Source organism: Schistocerca piceifrons, chromosome 3, assembly GCF_021461385.2.
Source record: "Schistocerca piceifrons isolate TAMUIC-IGC-003096 chromosome 3, iqSchPice1.1, whole genome shotgun sequence".
NCBI classification, from domain to species: domain Eukaryota; kingdom Metazoa; phylum Arthropoda; class Insecta; order Orthoptera; family Acrididae; genus Schistocerca; species Schistocerca piceifrons.
The window spans coordinates 308,719,268-308,737,116 of record NC_060140.1 but is presented as its reverse complement, the minus strand read 5'-3'; the positions used below and the strand labels follow the sequence as shown (position 1 = coordinate 308,737,116).

Here is a 17,849-nt window from a genome sequence, read left to right as displayed (position 1 = left end):
GTGCTGTGATGCACACTACAGGACCAGTATATCTCATTGGTCCCAGGTATAAGCAAATGACACATCATTGCAGGATATGACACATATCATAACATCACATGAATGGTCTTTCATGGGCAGTTCATATATCTGCATCATCTTCAATGTGTGTGGGATCTTTTTCTTGCCAATCATAGGATAACTTTTATCAATGGTTTGTTGCACAAACAATCAATCTGTTGTTTGTAGTTTCAGCTTGTTTTCAGATGGAGTAAGATGTGAAAAAGATACAACAGCAAATTATCACAAATATTTTATATGTGTGTGAATTATGATCCTCAGTGTACCCTAGGCTAGACACCAGTAGCAGTAGCAGGTGACTGTCTGATAGGTCCATAAGTTCTCCAAGCACATCTTTCAGGTGCTGCATGCAAGGGCTCTGCAGTGTAAGACTGAATGTTATCTCAGTGAGCTGGCATAAGTCTAGGCTGTGTATGGATATGTACTATGGTTATTGTCATTTATTTATTTAACATGTTCCATTACATTGTAATATTACATGTGCAAAGGTTAACTTAAAATGTTATATGTTAGCCTTCTTGCATACATCCAGGTTTTTCAGGGTATGTATAAAGTTATAGCTAACACCAAAGGATTGTCTTACAACTGAAAATATTATTGAATTACGAAAGCTGTGAAAATCTGTTATAAACTTATGTCTAAGTCCGATTTATTAATAGGCCATTGTTTTCCTTTCTCTTTTGTTAAATTACTGCAGCCTAAAAGCAGGTAGTCAATATTTGGTCTCCTCCATCAGTTACTGTGTCATCAGTCACTTTGAACTGTTTATCATAGGTTTTCAATTCTCTGCGGCCTGTTAACATAGCTGTAAAGTTCAGTGCTAGCTTTAGCTTAATTATTAAACAGTGGTGGATCTTAGGAAAATATGGTTTGTGTTTGTGGATCGTAGGAAAATATGGTTCATGTTTCCCCCATTTTTAGTTTGTTGCCACTTAATCTCCCATTTGTTTATTTGTCTTTAAACTCTCCCCATAGTTTTTCTCTATTGCACTTACAGGTATTTTGCTGCCGTTTACAGTTTTCCTTGATAAGGCTGCTCTGTTAGCTAGATTATCAGCTAGTTCACTGTCTACACCCCAGTATGAGTTTTAATCCATCCAAAATTTATCTGCCAGTTATATATGTGGCAATTTTTGATTTTGCCTTGTGTTTCTTCGCTCAAGAAGTTACAATTCTTTGGATTTCATAGCAAAAGGTATGCTATGATGGTAATTTTGTCAGGGTTGGAGGTTTGTGTAGTTGTTGTCTTTATGGGAAATGTTGACAAATGCCAATTAAGTACACTGCAGCCATGTTTTTATGTATTGCTGGTGAGGGGTGAGGAAGGAGATTTAGTGTTCATAAAATTGTCGACAGACACTACATGCTAGGATGTTGGGCCAGTACTTCTCTGCAGAAGATCAATCAAGTCTTGTGCACAAGAAGTGGCACAAAAAAAGTTTGAGAGCTCTATTTACGCACTCTTCTGCAAAGTCTCACTTCCATCTTCCTTGAAGAAGTGCCGCAAATTACCACTGGACCATAGCTTATTTTACAATGAACAGCTTGATGACCAGACAAATCCAAATTATATGGTGATTGATAAACTCAGTGTTTCCACTCACTTTCAGCAATATAATGTCAGATCATGCTAAACCTGCAGTTTAGTAGTGCCCTACCTTGTCCCCCTTCCCTCCTTGCTAAAACCTATGATGAGAATGAAAATTGATCTGGCAATAGTGAATTGAGTGCTTTAAAGTAAAAGTTGTTGCAGTACCTACCCTATTCATCAGAGCTGACAGCCCCTGATGCCCAGCTATTCCCATGTTTGGTGAAATTCTTGGAGGGGGAAAAGGTTTTAGTCCAATGATGTATTTGTGGCAGACATAAATATGCATATTATAAAAATCACACGCCATAGGTTCAATCTATTCATAGTTCGCCTGCTTAGCTGAGTGGTAACATGCTCGCCTACCACGCAAGTGGTCCCGGGTTCGATTCCCGGCCAGGTTGGAGATTTTCTTTGCTCGGGGATTGGGTGTTGTGTTGTCCTCATCGTCATTTCATTCTCATCACTGGCACACAAGTTGCCCAATATGGCATCAAATGAAATAAGACTTTCAATTGGCGGCCGAACTTCCCTGAATAGGGACCTCCCGGCCAACGATTCCATATGGTCATTTCATTTTTTATCTATTCATATTTCACAAAGTCCAATAGCCTAAAATGTTCTCCACTGCTATACTGCAGCATCTGTCCCATTCGCCTGCAACATCGGAATCCCGCAGTTGCCTTTATCACAGCAAGTGAAACCAAAGCACATGTTTACTGTATGACTGAGGCTGCTTCCAGAGATGAAAACACAGCCTAGTGTATCAGCCAATGGCTGCCAGGGCCCGCTACCTGTGAACCATGGATCAACAAGCAGACTATTTTCTTACATCACTTGTGATCAAAAATACTCCCCACAGGTCCATCCACTAACTGGCATTATAAGCTGGTGCACCACTGTCAAGAAGGCAGTTTGGCATGCCTCCTGGACTTGTAAGGATTTGCTGTCCTGGACGCAACATCCATGTGCCTCGTCTGCTGGTAGCCCTGATTCATCAGGAGTGGCAGCTTCAGACGGTGACCCAAGAATGTGATGTAACAGTGGTCTGGCCTCCCTGGACAGCTTTGTGGTACTGCTGTGCCAATCACTCTCTAATAGCTTTATTTCTGTGGTTTCTTTGGTGGACTTTCTGTAGTGATCAACTTGTGAGGAAAAGAATTTATTTTGTTATTTCTGTGTTATAGGATCCAAAGTGGGATCCATACTTTGTTTTCTGCTTAAATTGTGTTTTATTTTGACTACTTTGTCGACATCAGCAATGTTCTTGTCTGTTCATTTTTACCAATAAAAAGAGATTGAGGAATATCATTTGCATTTTGTCTCTGCTACCGCAGATACAGCACAGTCTGACGGCTTTTCCCTTTTCTCTCAAAATGTAAATGACCCAATATATGACTTGCATGTCACTTTTTTACAGGGACCATTACATTATCTCCTTTTACTGTGAGAATTAAGATTTAGATTTACAATATTAAAAAGGATAACACTTACAGAACATTAGGAAGGGTTCTGCCACGCATCAATGGAAAATTCAGTTAATGTTGTTTAGATTTACTGTTATAAGTTGTTTGGTTTATTCCTTCCAACGTTTCCTTTATAATGAGATTTGAACAATTTACTGATTGTGTATATGTGTGAATTTTTGACATTCATGATACATAAAGTTCAGTTCAAGTGACATGACTGTACGTTGCTTACAAGAAATTGTAGTAAAAGCACTGAGAATTTCATTCAGTTGGCTGGACAGAAGTATGAAAACACCAAAAAAGTGAAAAATTATCATGCCTAATATAGTATAGGAAACCTGCTGGCATTCAAAAAAGCTCCCAGTCACCTCAGAATGGATAAACAAAGGTACCGTATGGTTTTCAAGGAAATCTTATAGCACACGTCCGGCAAAATAGTGTCTAGTTCAGTTAATGGTAATGGAGATGGTTAGTAACCACACACTTTTCTCTTCAAAATAGAGCACAATGGTTCAATAATAATGAGACCTAGTGACTGTGTGATCAGGGGAGATGGGACAATTTATCCTCATGCTCATAAAACAAGTCCTGTGTGAGACAAGCTGTGTGAAGCAGGGATTTGTGAAACTTCCTGGCAGATTAAAACGGTGTGCTAGACCGAGACTTGAACTCAGGATGTCTGCTTTTATGGGCAACTGCTCTATCATCTGAGCTACCCAAGCATGACTCACAACCCATCCTCACAGCTTCAATTCCAACAGTACCTCGTCTCCTATCTTCCAAACTTCACAGAAGCTCTCCTGCAGATCTTGCAGAACTAGCACTCCTGGAAGAAAGGATATTGTGGAGACATGGCTTAGCCACAGCCTGGGGATATTTCCAGAATATCCTCCAGGCTGTGCTAGTTCTGCATGGTCTGCAGGAGAGCTTCTGTGAAGCTTGAAAGGTAGGAGATGAGGTACTGGTGGAACTGAAGCCGTGAGGATGGGTTGTGAGTCGTGCTTGGGTTGCTTAGATGTTGGAGTACTTGTTCGCAAATGGAAAAGGTCCGGAGTTCGAGTCTCAGCATGGCATGAAGTTTTAATCTGCCAGGAAGTTTCATGTCACCCCACACATTGCTGCAGAGTGAAAATTTAATTCTGGAAACATCCCCCAGACTGTGGCTAAGCCATGTCTTCACAGTATCCTTTCTTCCAGGAGTGCTAGTTCTGCAAAGTCTGCAGGAGAGCTTCAGTGAAGTTTGGAAGGTAGGAGACAAGGTAGTGGCAGAACTGAAGCTGTGAAGATGGGTCATCAGTCGTGCTTCAGTAGTTCAGATTGTAGAGCACTTGCCCATGAAGGGCAGAGGTCCCGAGTTGGAGTCTGAATCCGGCACATAGTTTTAAGCTGCCAGGAAATTTCATACCAGTGCACATTTTGCCGCAGAGTGAAAATTTCATTCAAGGGATTTGTTGTCTTGGATCACAGCATCTCCACAGTGGAACAAACATTGTACCACGAGATGGACCTGGTCAGCCTTGGCAGAAAAGTGACCATACAGAGTAACCATGGGGCCCAGGGAATATCAAGATATAGCTGCACAAATCATCATCAGACCCCTACCATAATTCACTCCTGCAACATAAACTTGACCAGAAGTTTGAACCAGTGTGAAACACGACTCATCTCACCAAATGACAGTTTTCAATTGCTCCATAGCCCATGTTTTATGGCTTTGGCACCAGGTTTTCCTTTTAAGGGCATTTGAAACACAGGTGAATAGTTTTGGAATTCCAGCTGGCCCTGCAGTTTCCTTATTACAGAATCTAGTTATTTTGTTGTGCTGCTGAAAGGGTTTGTGACTGTGTCATTCAGTTTTGCAACGATTTTTGTGGCTGTCGTCCTCTTGTTTTTCATGACAATCATGTTCAGCAATCATGTCATGATCACTCAGCACACACTTTCATCCACTTTGTGACTTAGCAGATAAAGTTTTTCTGCTTTCCCTGCATGTGGTACAAATCTTTGATACAGTGCCTCTTGAAACACCAAACATTTTGGCTACCTCGGTTAAGAAAGTACCCACCATATGAGTACCAACAATGTGCCCACATTCAAATTCACTTAGCTCTGACACAGTGCACTCACTGAGAATGACTGACACCTGCAACATATTGATGATGTTACACTGGTAATGTTTATGGTCAAATACCAGCACACCCTGCAGGCTTGGTAAGCATTTGCATTTATGTAGAAGCTTGCATTTCCTGCAGTGTTGCCATATTTTTGTACAATTCCTGTAGCTTTTGAAGAAGATAGCAAATTGTGGAACTGTTACAGTCATTCAACTTTTATAGTGAACAATGAAAGTATGTTTGGTGGTAAGCAGAAACTGCTTGGAGGAATACTAATAGCGGTCCAGATTTATACATAAACACTTATATCTATATGCACAGCAATTCAAGAGATATCAGCATTTACTTGGAGCAAAATGCATATATCTTACCTGCTTATTTCTTGGCAAAGGATTACCAATATCACACTTTAAGGTATTATTATTTTGTGTGGAAGGGGCAGAACATAGTACTGGAATTTCTTGTTCATTGTCATCCAATCTCTCAATTTTAGTGTAATGTAAACCAGGTGGAATTTTCAAGTTATACATTGTTTCAAATGAATCTTCTCCCATATTTATTACTTTGACTTCTATTTCAAGTTTCTCTCCTGATCCTAGAAAATATCTTGTTACAGCCCTGGAACATGGTGATAAGCAAAAGATTCACATTTATACAAGTGGAAAAAACACCACATATTGAAAACTGTAGTTACGAACTTAGTATATGATTTAAATGCAATGTAAATACAAAAATAAATAATAAGTAAAATAAAATATTGGACATACTAGATTTACTGATATGTGGTTGTTGTATTTATTGGGAGGATTTCTTAGTAACATTCTTCACTGTCTTTGTTAGCAAGCTTAGAATTTCTGTCTACTAAAACTGATTATTTTTCAGCATTATACCAGTAAATCATGTTATTACATGAATATTCAGGAAATGTCGAGTTTTACATAAATATTATGGTTATAAGATATCTTATTCGTAATACTGTCCAGCATAATAATGTTTAAAGTGCGCAACAAAGAAATAAGTTCAGTTAAACAAAGTCACACAACTTACGGATCTGTTTCCAGCACAAGATCAGGTATGCATATATTATCAGCACCACAGTTTTTCTGTATGTTGATTGCATCATGTTCTGATAGTGGCTTTCTCTGGTCGAGAACTGGTGTCAGTGACCGCTGAACTCTCTCTCTGCTATATTTTGTATCATATTTTATCACTGCCTCAAGAGGTGATAATTTATCTCTTATTCCAGGCTTTAAAACAAAATTTAACAATGATTACTACTTAACTTCCACTTAATTATACTACTTTTACAAATTAATTTTAGTTGATCTCTTTACCCGAATGTAGACTGAATGACTTCTGCAGTATTCAGAATTTCTGCTGAGAGTCAGTGTGAAATTCTTTGAATTTATACCTTCATTTCGATGAAAGAACAATCTTGGACTTTTCGGTTTTTTGGCATCCAGTACTAACTGAACTTCAAATTCTGAAAATATATACAAGAAATAAACTTTCAATGAAATGTGATGATAACTACAATTACTAACCAAATCTGATTCTACATTTCTGGTACCAGCAGATTTAGTTGTAACAAAATAACCAAACTGCAATCGATATTAAGAATATGAGACCAACTCTTATGATTAGACTTTATTAGCTGAGACATCCTTTTCCCCACAGATTCATAGTGAAGACAACCTCAGGTATGCAGAATGTATGATAAAACAAGAATACATAAAACACATTTGGAAATACAAGGAGATACAGTAATGTTCCTTTCATAGATCCTAAATAAAATTTTCTTATAAAACATATTTTTATTTCAGAGGTAATACCAAAATTGTCACAAAAATGTAAATCTACGTACACTGAAGTGCACAAGATAATTCTTAGACTACTGTAGCTATACATTATCAAACAGAAAGTTTATACATTTATTTAAATTGATCACATTGCTGCATTGAACATGTGCAGAAGTCAGATTTTACATAATACAAATCTGATATTCTTATTAATATTTATGTTGACTGATTCTACTAAAAAATTGTCAATGGAGTTACATGCCACCAACAAAATCTTTATGCTCCTGTTAAAGTGATCTTTATTATTTCATGAAGTGTTTATTATGAGGGTATTCTCAAAAGTAAGGTCTCCTATTTTTTTTATAAGTGCTTAGACCTGTTTATTTCCACAATGGTTTACATCAGTTTACAGCTTGAACATTTAGCTATTTTTTGACATAATCACCATTTCTGTCGATGCTTTTTCGTAGGCGCTGTGGCAGTTTTTGTATGCCCATGTCATACCAGCTCACCACCATGCTGTTCAGAAAGTTACGAACCTCTTCTTTCACCTCATCATCGGAGAAACTCAATTTCCAGGAATCATGAAGTGAAAGACATTGCCAATACAAGAAGTATACGCCATTACAACACCCCTCGGAAATCCGTGACAAGAAAAATTGTCATGTTTGTTGGAATCACAGAGAAGCCTGTTATAACTGGTGCCTGAGGAGTTCATGTGGCTGTTAGAAGAAAGGCAGTACTTGCCAGCCACAGATTTAATATACAACAAAATTCTGACAGGGAATGTAAGGCTGATAGCATTAAAACCTGGTAGAATTCCCAATCATTTGGAACTGACTGTGGAAGAAGGATCAATCCTCTCTTATCTGAGTACAATTACTACCAGTTCTGTGACTCTGCCATCAGTAGTGAGCCCTTCTTGCTCAACTTGCACCTAGTAATTTTGTGTCAAGCTTACCACTCTACCCAATGGTTCAGTGTCAAATGATCGAAACACTTCATAAAGAAACTTAAAATTCCTTTGCCTAACATGCTGTCTGCTACTTAATTCAGTCCCTTCAGATATTGGAATACACATGTATAATTCCTCAGTTTACAATAAAACAAGTGTGGCAGTGTTGAAAGTTCTGATGCCAGTCCATGATTTCTGAAATTCCTGGCTTCACTTATGTATCCTAGTTCATGTTTTCTCTGTGTCTTTTTGTCTTCCATAACCAGATCAAAGCATACTACAGTTAATTTTGTTGTATCTGACTTCTTGGACACTGAGGTGGCAAGAAATTATATAGTTAATTAGAGCACTCGAAATAAGCAAAACATTATTAATTATAACACTTTTAACTTTGAAACTTCCTGGCAGATTAAAACTGTGTGCCGGACCGAGGCTCGAACTCGGGACCTTTGCCTTTCGCGGGCAAGTGCTCTACCAACTGAGCTACCCAAGCATGACTCACGCCCTGTCCTCACAGCTTTACTTCTGCCAGTACCTCGTCTCCTACCTTCCAAACTTTACAGAAGCTCTCCTGCGAACCTTGATAGTTCTGCAAGGTTCGCAGGAGAGCTTCTGTAAAGTTTGGAAGGTAGGAGACGAGGTACTGGCAGAAGTAAAGTTGTGAGGACGGGGAGTGAGTCATGCTTGGGTAGCCCAGTTGGTAGAGCACTTGCCGGTGAAAGGCAATGGTCCTGAGTTCGAGTCTTGGTTTGGCACACAGTTTCAATCTGCCAGGAAGTTTCATATCAGCACACACTCCGCTGTAGAGTGAAAATCTCATTCTGGAAACATCCCAAAGGCTGTGGCTAAGCCATGTCTCTGCAATATCCTTTCTTTCAGGAGTGCTGGTTCTGCAAGGTTCACAGGAGAGCTTCTGTAAAGTTTGGAAGGTAGGAGACGAGTTACTGGCAGAAGTCAAGCTGTGAGGATGGGGCATGAGTCGTGCTTGGGTAGCTCAGTTGGTAGAGCACTTGCCCGCAAAAGGCAAAGGTCCCGAGTTCGAGTCTCAGTCCGGCACACAGTTTTAATCTGCCAAGAAGTTTCATATCAGCGCACACTCCACTGCAGAGTGAAAATCTCATTCTGGAAACATCCCCCAGACTGTGGCTAAGCCATGTCTCTGCAATATCCTTTCTTTCGGGAGTGCTAGTTCTGCAAGGTTCGCAGGAGAGCTTCTGTAAAGTTTGGAAGGTAGGAGATGAGGTACTGGCAGAACTAAAGCTGTGAGGACGGGGCATGAGTCGTGCTTGGGTAGCTCAGTTGGTAGAGCACTTCCCCACGAAAGGCAAAGGTCCCGAGTTCGAGTCTCAGTCCGGCACACAGTTTTAATCTGCCAGGAAGTTTCATATCAGCACACTCTCCGCTGCAGAGTGAAGATCTCATTCTGGAGACTTTTAACTTTGCTTGCCAGGCTTGGCTGTATCTATGAAACGGCACACATGGACTTGCTGTTCACAACACACTACATGATCTACGATTAGTGAGTGGTTAATTGATACAAAATCAGAATGGGCATATTGTGGCTTTACCACAGTCACTAGAAAACACAAGTTCATTGTCACTTGTTGATATAGTACTGATAGTGTTGGTTCATAGGCACAGTTCCCAGGAGATGGAAGTTTATTCACTGCCCATTGGCTGACACAAGCTATGTCATGGTGATCAGGCAGCACAACAATGCTACTCGGACAGGAACTACCTGGAAGTGGACAGAATCCTACCTCAACCATAACTGCTCTCCTGGCCTCTGGCAATGCTAATTCACAGCTTTGCTGTGCAGTATCTCTGTGGTGGTCAATACTTCTTGCACTGCTTTAGATACACCATGACACAGTAGTCATTAAAAAGCCTTAAGGGCATGCAACAATTTGCTTTAAGGATGCATTCAAATACAGCCACCACAAATATTACTTTAAATCACAGAAATGGTGATAGTAATATAAAATAATTTAATTCAATAACCTTGTAATTTCTGAACCCCATTTTCTTATATCCAACTATCCCTTGTGGGTTTCTGCTTTCTGTTCCAGTGAGGCACGAAAGCCTAAAACTGATGCACAGCATTTTCAGATTTCAAGGAAACTGCTGATTAGCAGCTGGTGATATCCTTCAACACCTGTCCTAAAAAGCACCTACCATCATTCTGCCTTCACACACTACACTGCCACTCAAGAGTGTAACTTCTGTGTGGCGCTTCATAGCCCATATCATGATCCTCAGGATTTAATGTTATATCAGTCAAAACCATATAGTTTTTCATATCTTGACCTGGGCTACTTAGAAAAAATTTCTCCCCATCCAAGCTGCAACATAAAAGCCAAACTCAGGTTCAATTACCTCACACTTGAATGTGTAGCACTGACTCTGCACCCATGCTTGGATGCATGCTTCTCATATTACAGGAACTGATTTTGCATCCTGCACATAACAGAGCTTGGTGCTGTTGTGCTGTTGATGGACACTTCTATGTTCTGCTGAAAGGGTGAATGTCATATGTCATCCTACAGGAGAGTCTCCATCTGATTTGTATCTCTCAGCACTGTCACTTTGGCTCCACGCTCTGCCTCTTCTCTCCTGTCGGCCCCAAAATAGATACAATTGATAATTCAATCACATTTTTCAGAATTCTGGGGATGCAGCTGTGCCATAGCTACACTTACACCTTCTTCCAGAAGCTTTGAAATGCGAAACTAACAGCTCCTTCACTAGTGGTGTGAGTTCAAGGATACTTCCTCTGACAGTCTTAATTGTGTGGGTTTGTAACATTCCAGGCAGACAATTTGGCCACCTGCTACAGCTCAGACAGCCTGCCATGAGCACCACTCCTGATTGATTATACACTGTTTTGTCACTGTTCTTCAGTAGCAAGGACTTCAAATTTTTACACTTACCCTTCAGTATGAGGTGCTGCGTTTTGACTTTCCCACTGATTGGGAGTTCTGCAGTTACACAGACAGCCTTCCAGTTTACATTTATTACTTGAATGGATGAATAATTTATTATATGCATCACAGTAAGTGCCAATTTTTGCAAAATTTAACCTGAAATTTTCCAAAGAGACGAATTTCATCTACAACAAGTGGCCAGGCAGCTGTTTGACTGTTCACTTATTCTGGAATGTTCTGGCCAAGTAGGGACCCTATGTTCCATCTAGGATATTGCTGAAATAATTATCAATATTCAAGAGCAATTACATAGCATCATTGAAGCTGTTCAGGATAGAAGAACCAAGAGAGTTTGGTTCAGAACCAGTGGAATTCTACCAGTGGAGTTGTTTGGAACACCTGACCAGGCTGAAGCCAATTGCTGGAGTAGCACTAGTCAACATGTGACATAACTTGTTGTAAACACTCAATTGCCCTCATCCAGCAGAATGTGTGATTAACACATTTAGAAGACAATTTTATCGCCAATATCTGACAGATCAGGACAGTAGCTGCTGAGTTGGTATTGCCTTACATGCATTTCAAAAACATTGTTAACGGTGATGTGTAGCTAGTGCATGGAGAACTTACCAATATCACCACTATGTTGTAAATGCCAAGGCTTTACAAGTCATCCTTTTTAACATGTATGCTGCTCAGCTATATGTGAATGCTCTTCATACTACCATTCCATTACAGTTACGGCATTAACTCAGCATAGTCTGATGCCTGCCAACATATTTCTGCACTTATTAACCAACATCACCACCCAAGCAAAGGCTCAATTACAAATGGCTTTCCTGTCAGGGAATCTTTCTTTATGCACAACTACACTGCTGATAGCGTGCAGCTGTTTTGGCACAATGATAATCTCACTGTAAAGCATATTTCACTCAGTCAAAAACTGCTCCACTGGTAAGTGACTGGTTACATGACCAACTTAAAGTGTTACTAAATTCTAAAGAACACTCTTTGTTGTGCCTTTCTATGACTCAGCATCTCTTCTACACTCCTGGAAATGGAAAAAAGAACACATTGACACCGGTGTGTCAGACCCACCATACTTGCTCCGGACACTGCGAGAGGGCTGTACAAGCAATGATCACACGCACGGCACAGCGGACACACCAGGAACCCCGGTGTTGGCCGTCGAATGGCGCTAGCTGCGCAGCATTTGTGCACCGCCGCCGTCAGTGTCAGCCAGTTTGCCGTGGCATACGGAGCTCCATCGCAGTCTTTAACACTGGTAGCATGCCGCGACAGCGTGGACGTGAACCGTATGTGCAGTTGACGGACTTTGAGCGAGGGCGTATAGTGGGCATGCGGGAGGCCGGGTGGACGTACCGCCGAATTGCTCAACACGTGGGGCGTGAGGTCTCCACAGTACATCGATGTTGTCGCCAGTGGTCGGCGGAAGGTGCACGTGCCCGTCGACCTGGGATCGGACCGCAGCGACGCACGGATGCACGCCAAGACCGTAGGATCCTACGCAGTGCCGTAGGGGACCGCACCGCCACTTCCCAGCAAATTAGGGGCACTGTTGCTCCTGGGGTATCGGCGAGGACCATTCGCAACCGTCTCCATGAAGCTGGGCTACGGTCCCGCACACCGTTAGGCCGTCTTCCGCTCACGCCCCAACATCGTGCAGCCCGCCTCCAGTGGTGTCGCGACAGGCGTGAATGGAGGGACGAATGGAGACGTGTCGTCTTCAGCGATGAGAGTCGCTTCTGCCTTGGTGCCAATGATGGTCGTATGCGTGTTTGGCGCCGTGCAGGTGAGCGCCACAATCAGGACTGCATACGACCGAGGCACACAGGGCCAACACCCGGCATCATGGTGTGGGGAGCGATCTCCTACACTGGCCGTACACCACTGGTGATCGTCGAGGGGACACTGAATAGTGCACGGTACATCCAAACCGTCATCGAACCCATCGTTCTACCATTCCTAGACCGGCAAGGGAACTTGCTGTTCCAACAGGACAATGCACGTCCGCATGTATCCCGTGCCACCCAACGTGCTCTAGAAGATGTAAGTCAACTACCCTGGCCAGCAAGATCTCCGGATCTGTCCCCCATTGAGCATGTTTGGGACTGGATGAAGCGTCGTCTCACGCGGTCTGCACGTCCAGCACGAACGCAGGTCCAACTGAGGCGCCAGGTGGAAATGGCATGGCAAGCCGTTCCACAGGACTACATCCAGCATCTCTACGATCGTCTCCATGGGAGAATAGCAGCCTGCATTGCTGCGAAAGGTGGATATACACTGTACTAGTGCCGACATTGTGCATGCTCTGTTGCCTGTGTCTATGTGCCTGTGGTTCTGTCAGTGTGATCATGTGATGTATCTGACCCCAGGAATGTGTCAATAAAGTTTCCCCTTCCTGGGACAATGAATTCACGGTGTTCTTATTTCAATTTCCAGGAGTGTATATGGTGACTAGCAACTATCCTTTTCATTACAATGTACCATTCACTTTTAAAGCTAATTGCTCCTCCTCATCTTCGGTTTTACCAGTCTCTTTCTTCCCTATGTCTCATATTGCCTTATTTTGTTACCCAATGTGATTATCTTTATCTTATCATACATTTGGTTCAGTGCCTGTATTATTCTCTTCCATACTTTGCAGTATGGTGGGTAATGAGCTGTGGCATCAACATCAGAGCTAATATAAAGGTCTAGGGTTCAATGATGAGTGAGTTCGTTGAAACAATATGATGTTTTGATGAGTGTCAATCCTGTCATCTTCACCTGAAGGAGATTTATGAGCAGATTAAAATTTCCTGCAGGTGCTCAGCATATATTTACTGTTAAAAAGAATTTGTTATGAAATTCTATTTCTGTCATACATTGTTCCATATGCTGTACTAAGGAAAATTTATTAGTATCTGTGTTCTTAAGTGCATGATAATTCCTGATGATTATGGCAGTTCCTCCTGTCTCCATTTCAGCTCTACAGAAGTAAGATGCTAACCTAAACCCTGTTATACTAGTAGTCACATGATGGCAGAGAGGCGGATTATATCAAATCTAATTTATCAATGTAAATTACTAGTTCATTAATTTTATCGCTCAGGCCTCGAATATTCTCATGCAATTGGGATAGCTGACATTTTACACTGGCCTCAATATAATTAGGTGGAAATAAAATTTCTTGTCATCACCAAAAATTTTCAACTAACAGCTGTTCGTTCAGATATAGTATTCTACAGTTACACTGTTTAATTTCTTCTCAAACAGAATCTTTGTTTCAGTACTAACCTCCCTTAAAACTTGGTTTTATTCTGGCCTCCTAACTCTATAAAAGATGCTCTGGCACCTATAATCCCTCATATTTTTCCACTCATGGTAGTGAGTCCCACTATTAGGTTTTTTGCTACTTGCCAAGCCAGATTTCCTCCCCTAGCCTCTTGAGGGGAAGGTCAAGTCTAATATAATCACGTCTACTGATAGAATCAATAAGAACCACAATGGTGTGTGACCCTGCAACTGAAATAAGCAGCCATTCCAACTCCAAATTAAATTTCCTGACAGAAAATCCAAATCAGTGCAATCACAATGGTTCAGAACACATACAAATTCAACACTTGTCTGTCTCAATGTTAATGTGATCCTTAACACACCACACTCTACATTGCACTCTAGATCTCTGTCAATTTTACTGTCCACCCCAACTATTATGAACATGGTGGCTTATTCGCTAACATCTTTACAGAGTGCTCCTAAATTCTCGAATCACCTTATCCTTTCCCTAAGAATGGTGACAACAATTTCCACTATAGATTCTCAGTTAATCAGTTTAATTTAATTCCCTCTTATCTTTACATCACATTTCACCTCTTCCAGACCCCTCCCCCCTCTCTGACCCATTCCTCTTGCCTACTTTTCATTATTTATGATAAACTACTTACCATGCTGAGGATCAACACCAATGCCACTATATTTAAAGCACATTGTAACAGTTGTGCAGGTGGTCATTGTACCATCTCTTAATGTACAATTATTCTCCTCAAGGCTTATAACCTTAGACTCAGGACCAAGCGTTACTCTGGCATCCATCACTATTACTGGTCTTGACCTAAAATTAAATAAATATTAATGAGTAAGTTAAACAGGTCTCAGGACATTTTACTAGGAAACAAGAACAATCATATTACAGCAGTCCCTGCAAACAGTAATCCAGTAAGTAAAAAGTCCACAGCATCTTTATGGAAGACTTTTTTATAAGATAAACTAGCCTTTTCCCAGCAGCTTCTTTTGTGTACATGTTTGACACATACATTGCATGCATCTCTTCCTCCCCCCTCTATGTATCCACCTCCTCCTCACTCTCTGTGTCTCTATCTCCTTCTCCCCCCCCCCCTCCCCATCTTTACCATCCTCCCTCATCCCCTCTCTCCAACCCTATTTCTCTCCATCTTCACTCTGCCCATACCCAAATCTCCCTCTCTCTGTCAGACTTCTCATGCTCTCCTCTTCCTTTCCCACCTCCCACCCGCCCACTCTATTTATCCTTATCCCCTTTCTTCTACTCTGGCACAATTGTGCTTTTCTTCACTTTCTTTGGAAAAAATCCATCTCTGAAAGACCTGTTTGCTATGTACAGCAATGGTGTCACTATTTGTTCACTTATTAACTTTCTTATGTGATTCAATATTTCATCATTGTCACTTGATTTCTTGGAGTTTATTTAATGTATAATTTTCCTTGGTTCACCTCCTTTGAGTTGTTTCAAGAACTTGTTCCGTATGATTTTTTTATACCTTAGAAACCTTCTTTTTTGGAATTTTCTTCCAAAGTTTAAATTCTCTGCCACATTTATATATTTATCACTGAGTATGTTTGCCACTTCTGTGCCATACCATCTGTAACCATTGACCTGATCTCTGTTTCTTTGTTTGATCCATATTTTCCTTTCTTTCACCATTAATTACATTCAAAGCTACCTTTATCTTGTTTTTGAATTCATTATGCCAGTGATAATTGCTCTTGCTTTTGCCTCTCATCATTTTTCTGTACTACTTTTGAATATTTTATAGTTTTCAGGTTTGCCCTTTATCTCACTTCCTGCACCTTCCTATGGCATTCTAATATTTCACTGGTAATCCATGGAGTTTGATTCTGCAGGTTTTCTTGTCTCTTTACTATGGGGAATGTGTCATTGAAACGATATTTATTTATTATAATAAATGCATCAGACTTTTTATTTACATACAGGTACAATAACTTTCATTCCAGATCTCCCTATGCAATATTGTCCTAAATATCTTAATATTTCGCTCACTGATGAACCTGATTTGTTCAGTTGTTTGATTGGATTCTGATAATATGTCATTAGTTTGGTAAAAGCACTTCAGCTGTCCATGATGATCAGATACCTCTGTTTGATTCCACATGACTCATGGTCACACCTAATAATATTTGCAATGATTTTGTCAATAATTGTCTGACTTTGAAAGTCTGTCTTGTTGGTACAGATATTATTGCCTCCATGTTATAATGTATTAACAGTGCTTCAGAATCTTGCCTCATTTTGATCATTTTCCTATGTTAAAATAATATCTCTTTTCATAATCATTCCTAGTAAGTTAGCTTTTTTCAGAAAAGTGCTGGTCTTGCCATCTGGTGACCTTTACACACAGAACACTCTTAAGTCACCTGTCACTACACCAGTAGGTTCAATGTCTTTTTCTTCAGCTATAGTTAATTTCACAATTTACTGTCTTTATGTTTAGTTCTGCAGGAGTAACTGGGTAACACGTAGGCCTTTATTGTCAGATTACCTACCTGATTTCAGTTAGCCCATGTTCAGTGATGCATAATATGCCTGATTTTATTCTATTTTCTAGCTATACTTCTGCTTCTCATTTGTTACCAGTGTATAGGATATTATGGAGTAATACTTTCTTGTAATTTTCCTTTGGCTGACTTACATGTTGTGGACTGTATTCTGAAAAGATGTTATAAAAGTGTAGAGGATGATGTGGTCATTGGTGGCACCACTTGTAAGGGTTATGGACTGGGTATGGGTATGGGTGTGGGTGAGTGGTTCTCTGGTGAAGGTGGAGAGTAGGTGCAGAAGATGTACACAGTCAGTGGTGACAAATAATTTATTAATTGTTGAGTTCAATAGATGTAGATACAGCATCAGCAGGAGAAGGTGGATGGTGGTGGTCGGTCAGTACATCCAGGCTATGAAGGCAGGCAATGATGCGCCAGTGTCAGCACTTTCATCAGTAAGGCTCAGAGGCAACTTCACCAGCCGCACATTGTTCAGACCCGTGCTGTATCAGTTGGTAGTGCTGTTGCCCTCATAAATGCAGATGGTCTGAGGAAATACTCAGCCCAGCACTAGGTGGCTGTGTTGCCTGGGATTGAGTCCCAGACTAGTGACTGGAGGGTAGAGGCTTGTGCTGACAGGTCCCAGAGGCTCAGCACTGAAAGGACGTTAGCTCAGCCCCTGCTCACACAGGCTGCAGCTGGACTTCCAGTTGGCCATCCCTTCGAGATGGGGGAAGGACGGCGACAGCATTGTGGTGGAAGCCAATACAAAATGGATGCCAATTTGAAGCACAGCTGTGGTAATGTGCTATGCCTGGCCAAATGGCCAGCTTTTATGCATGGCAAGGCAGACCTTGTTGTTGTTGAGGCCACATACACATCCTGGCAAGTATCATCAAAGTATCTCAAAATACTAGCTGTTACCTGGGTCACAGTTGCAGAGACACTGACATGGCGTAAGTGCTGAGCTTGTGGGTGTCAGCAAGCACCCAGGTTTTAGAATCATGAAGTCGACTTGTGCCCACACCTCTATGATATTCTGTAGTGCTTCATTTATTTGGGTGGTGCTTATATTTGGCTTTCTAAGCTCAACCAAATGATTTTTCAACCCCCACCCTCC

General features: G+C 41.0%; 1 protein-coding gene across 1 annotated transcript in view; it reads right to left on the bottom strand.

Annotated features, from left to right (window-relative positions):
• The window catches only part of LOC124790034 (integrin alpha-PS2-like), a 434,380-nt gene that overhangs the window by 31,474 nt on the left and 385,057 nt on the right, over positions 1 to 17,849 (bottom strand). The window contains exons 11-14 of the mRNA XM_047257589.1: positions 14,860 to 15,026; positions 6,566 to 6,714; positions 6,279 to 6,478; positions 5,603 to 5,849 (exon numbers count right to left, since the gene is read on the bottom strand). Of these exons, the coding sequence (XP_047113545.1) occupies positions 5,603 to 5,849; positions 6,279 to 6,478; positions 6,566 to 6,714; positions 14,860 to 15,026 (763 nt within the window). The remainder of the gene's footprint in view (positions 1 to 5,602; positions 5,850 to 6,278; positions 6,479 to 6,565; positions 6,715 to 14,859; positions 15,027 to 17,849) is intronic.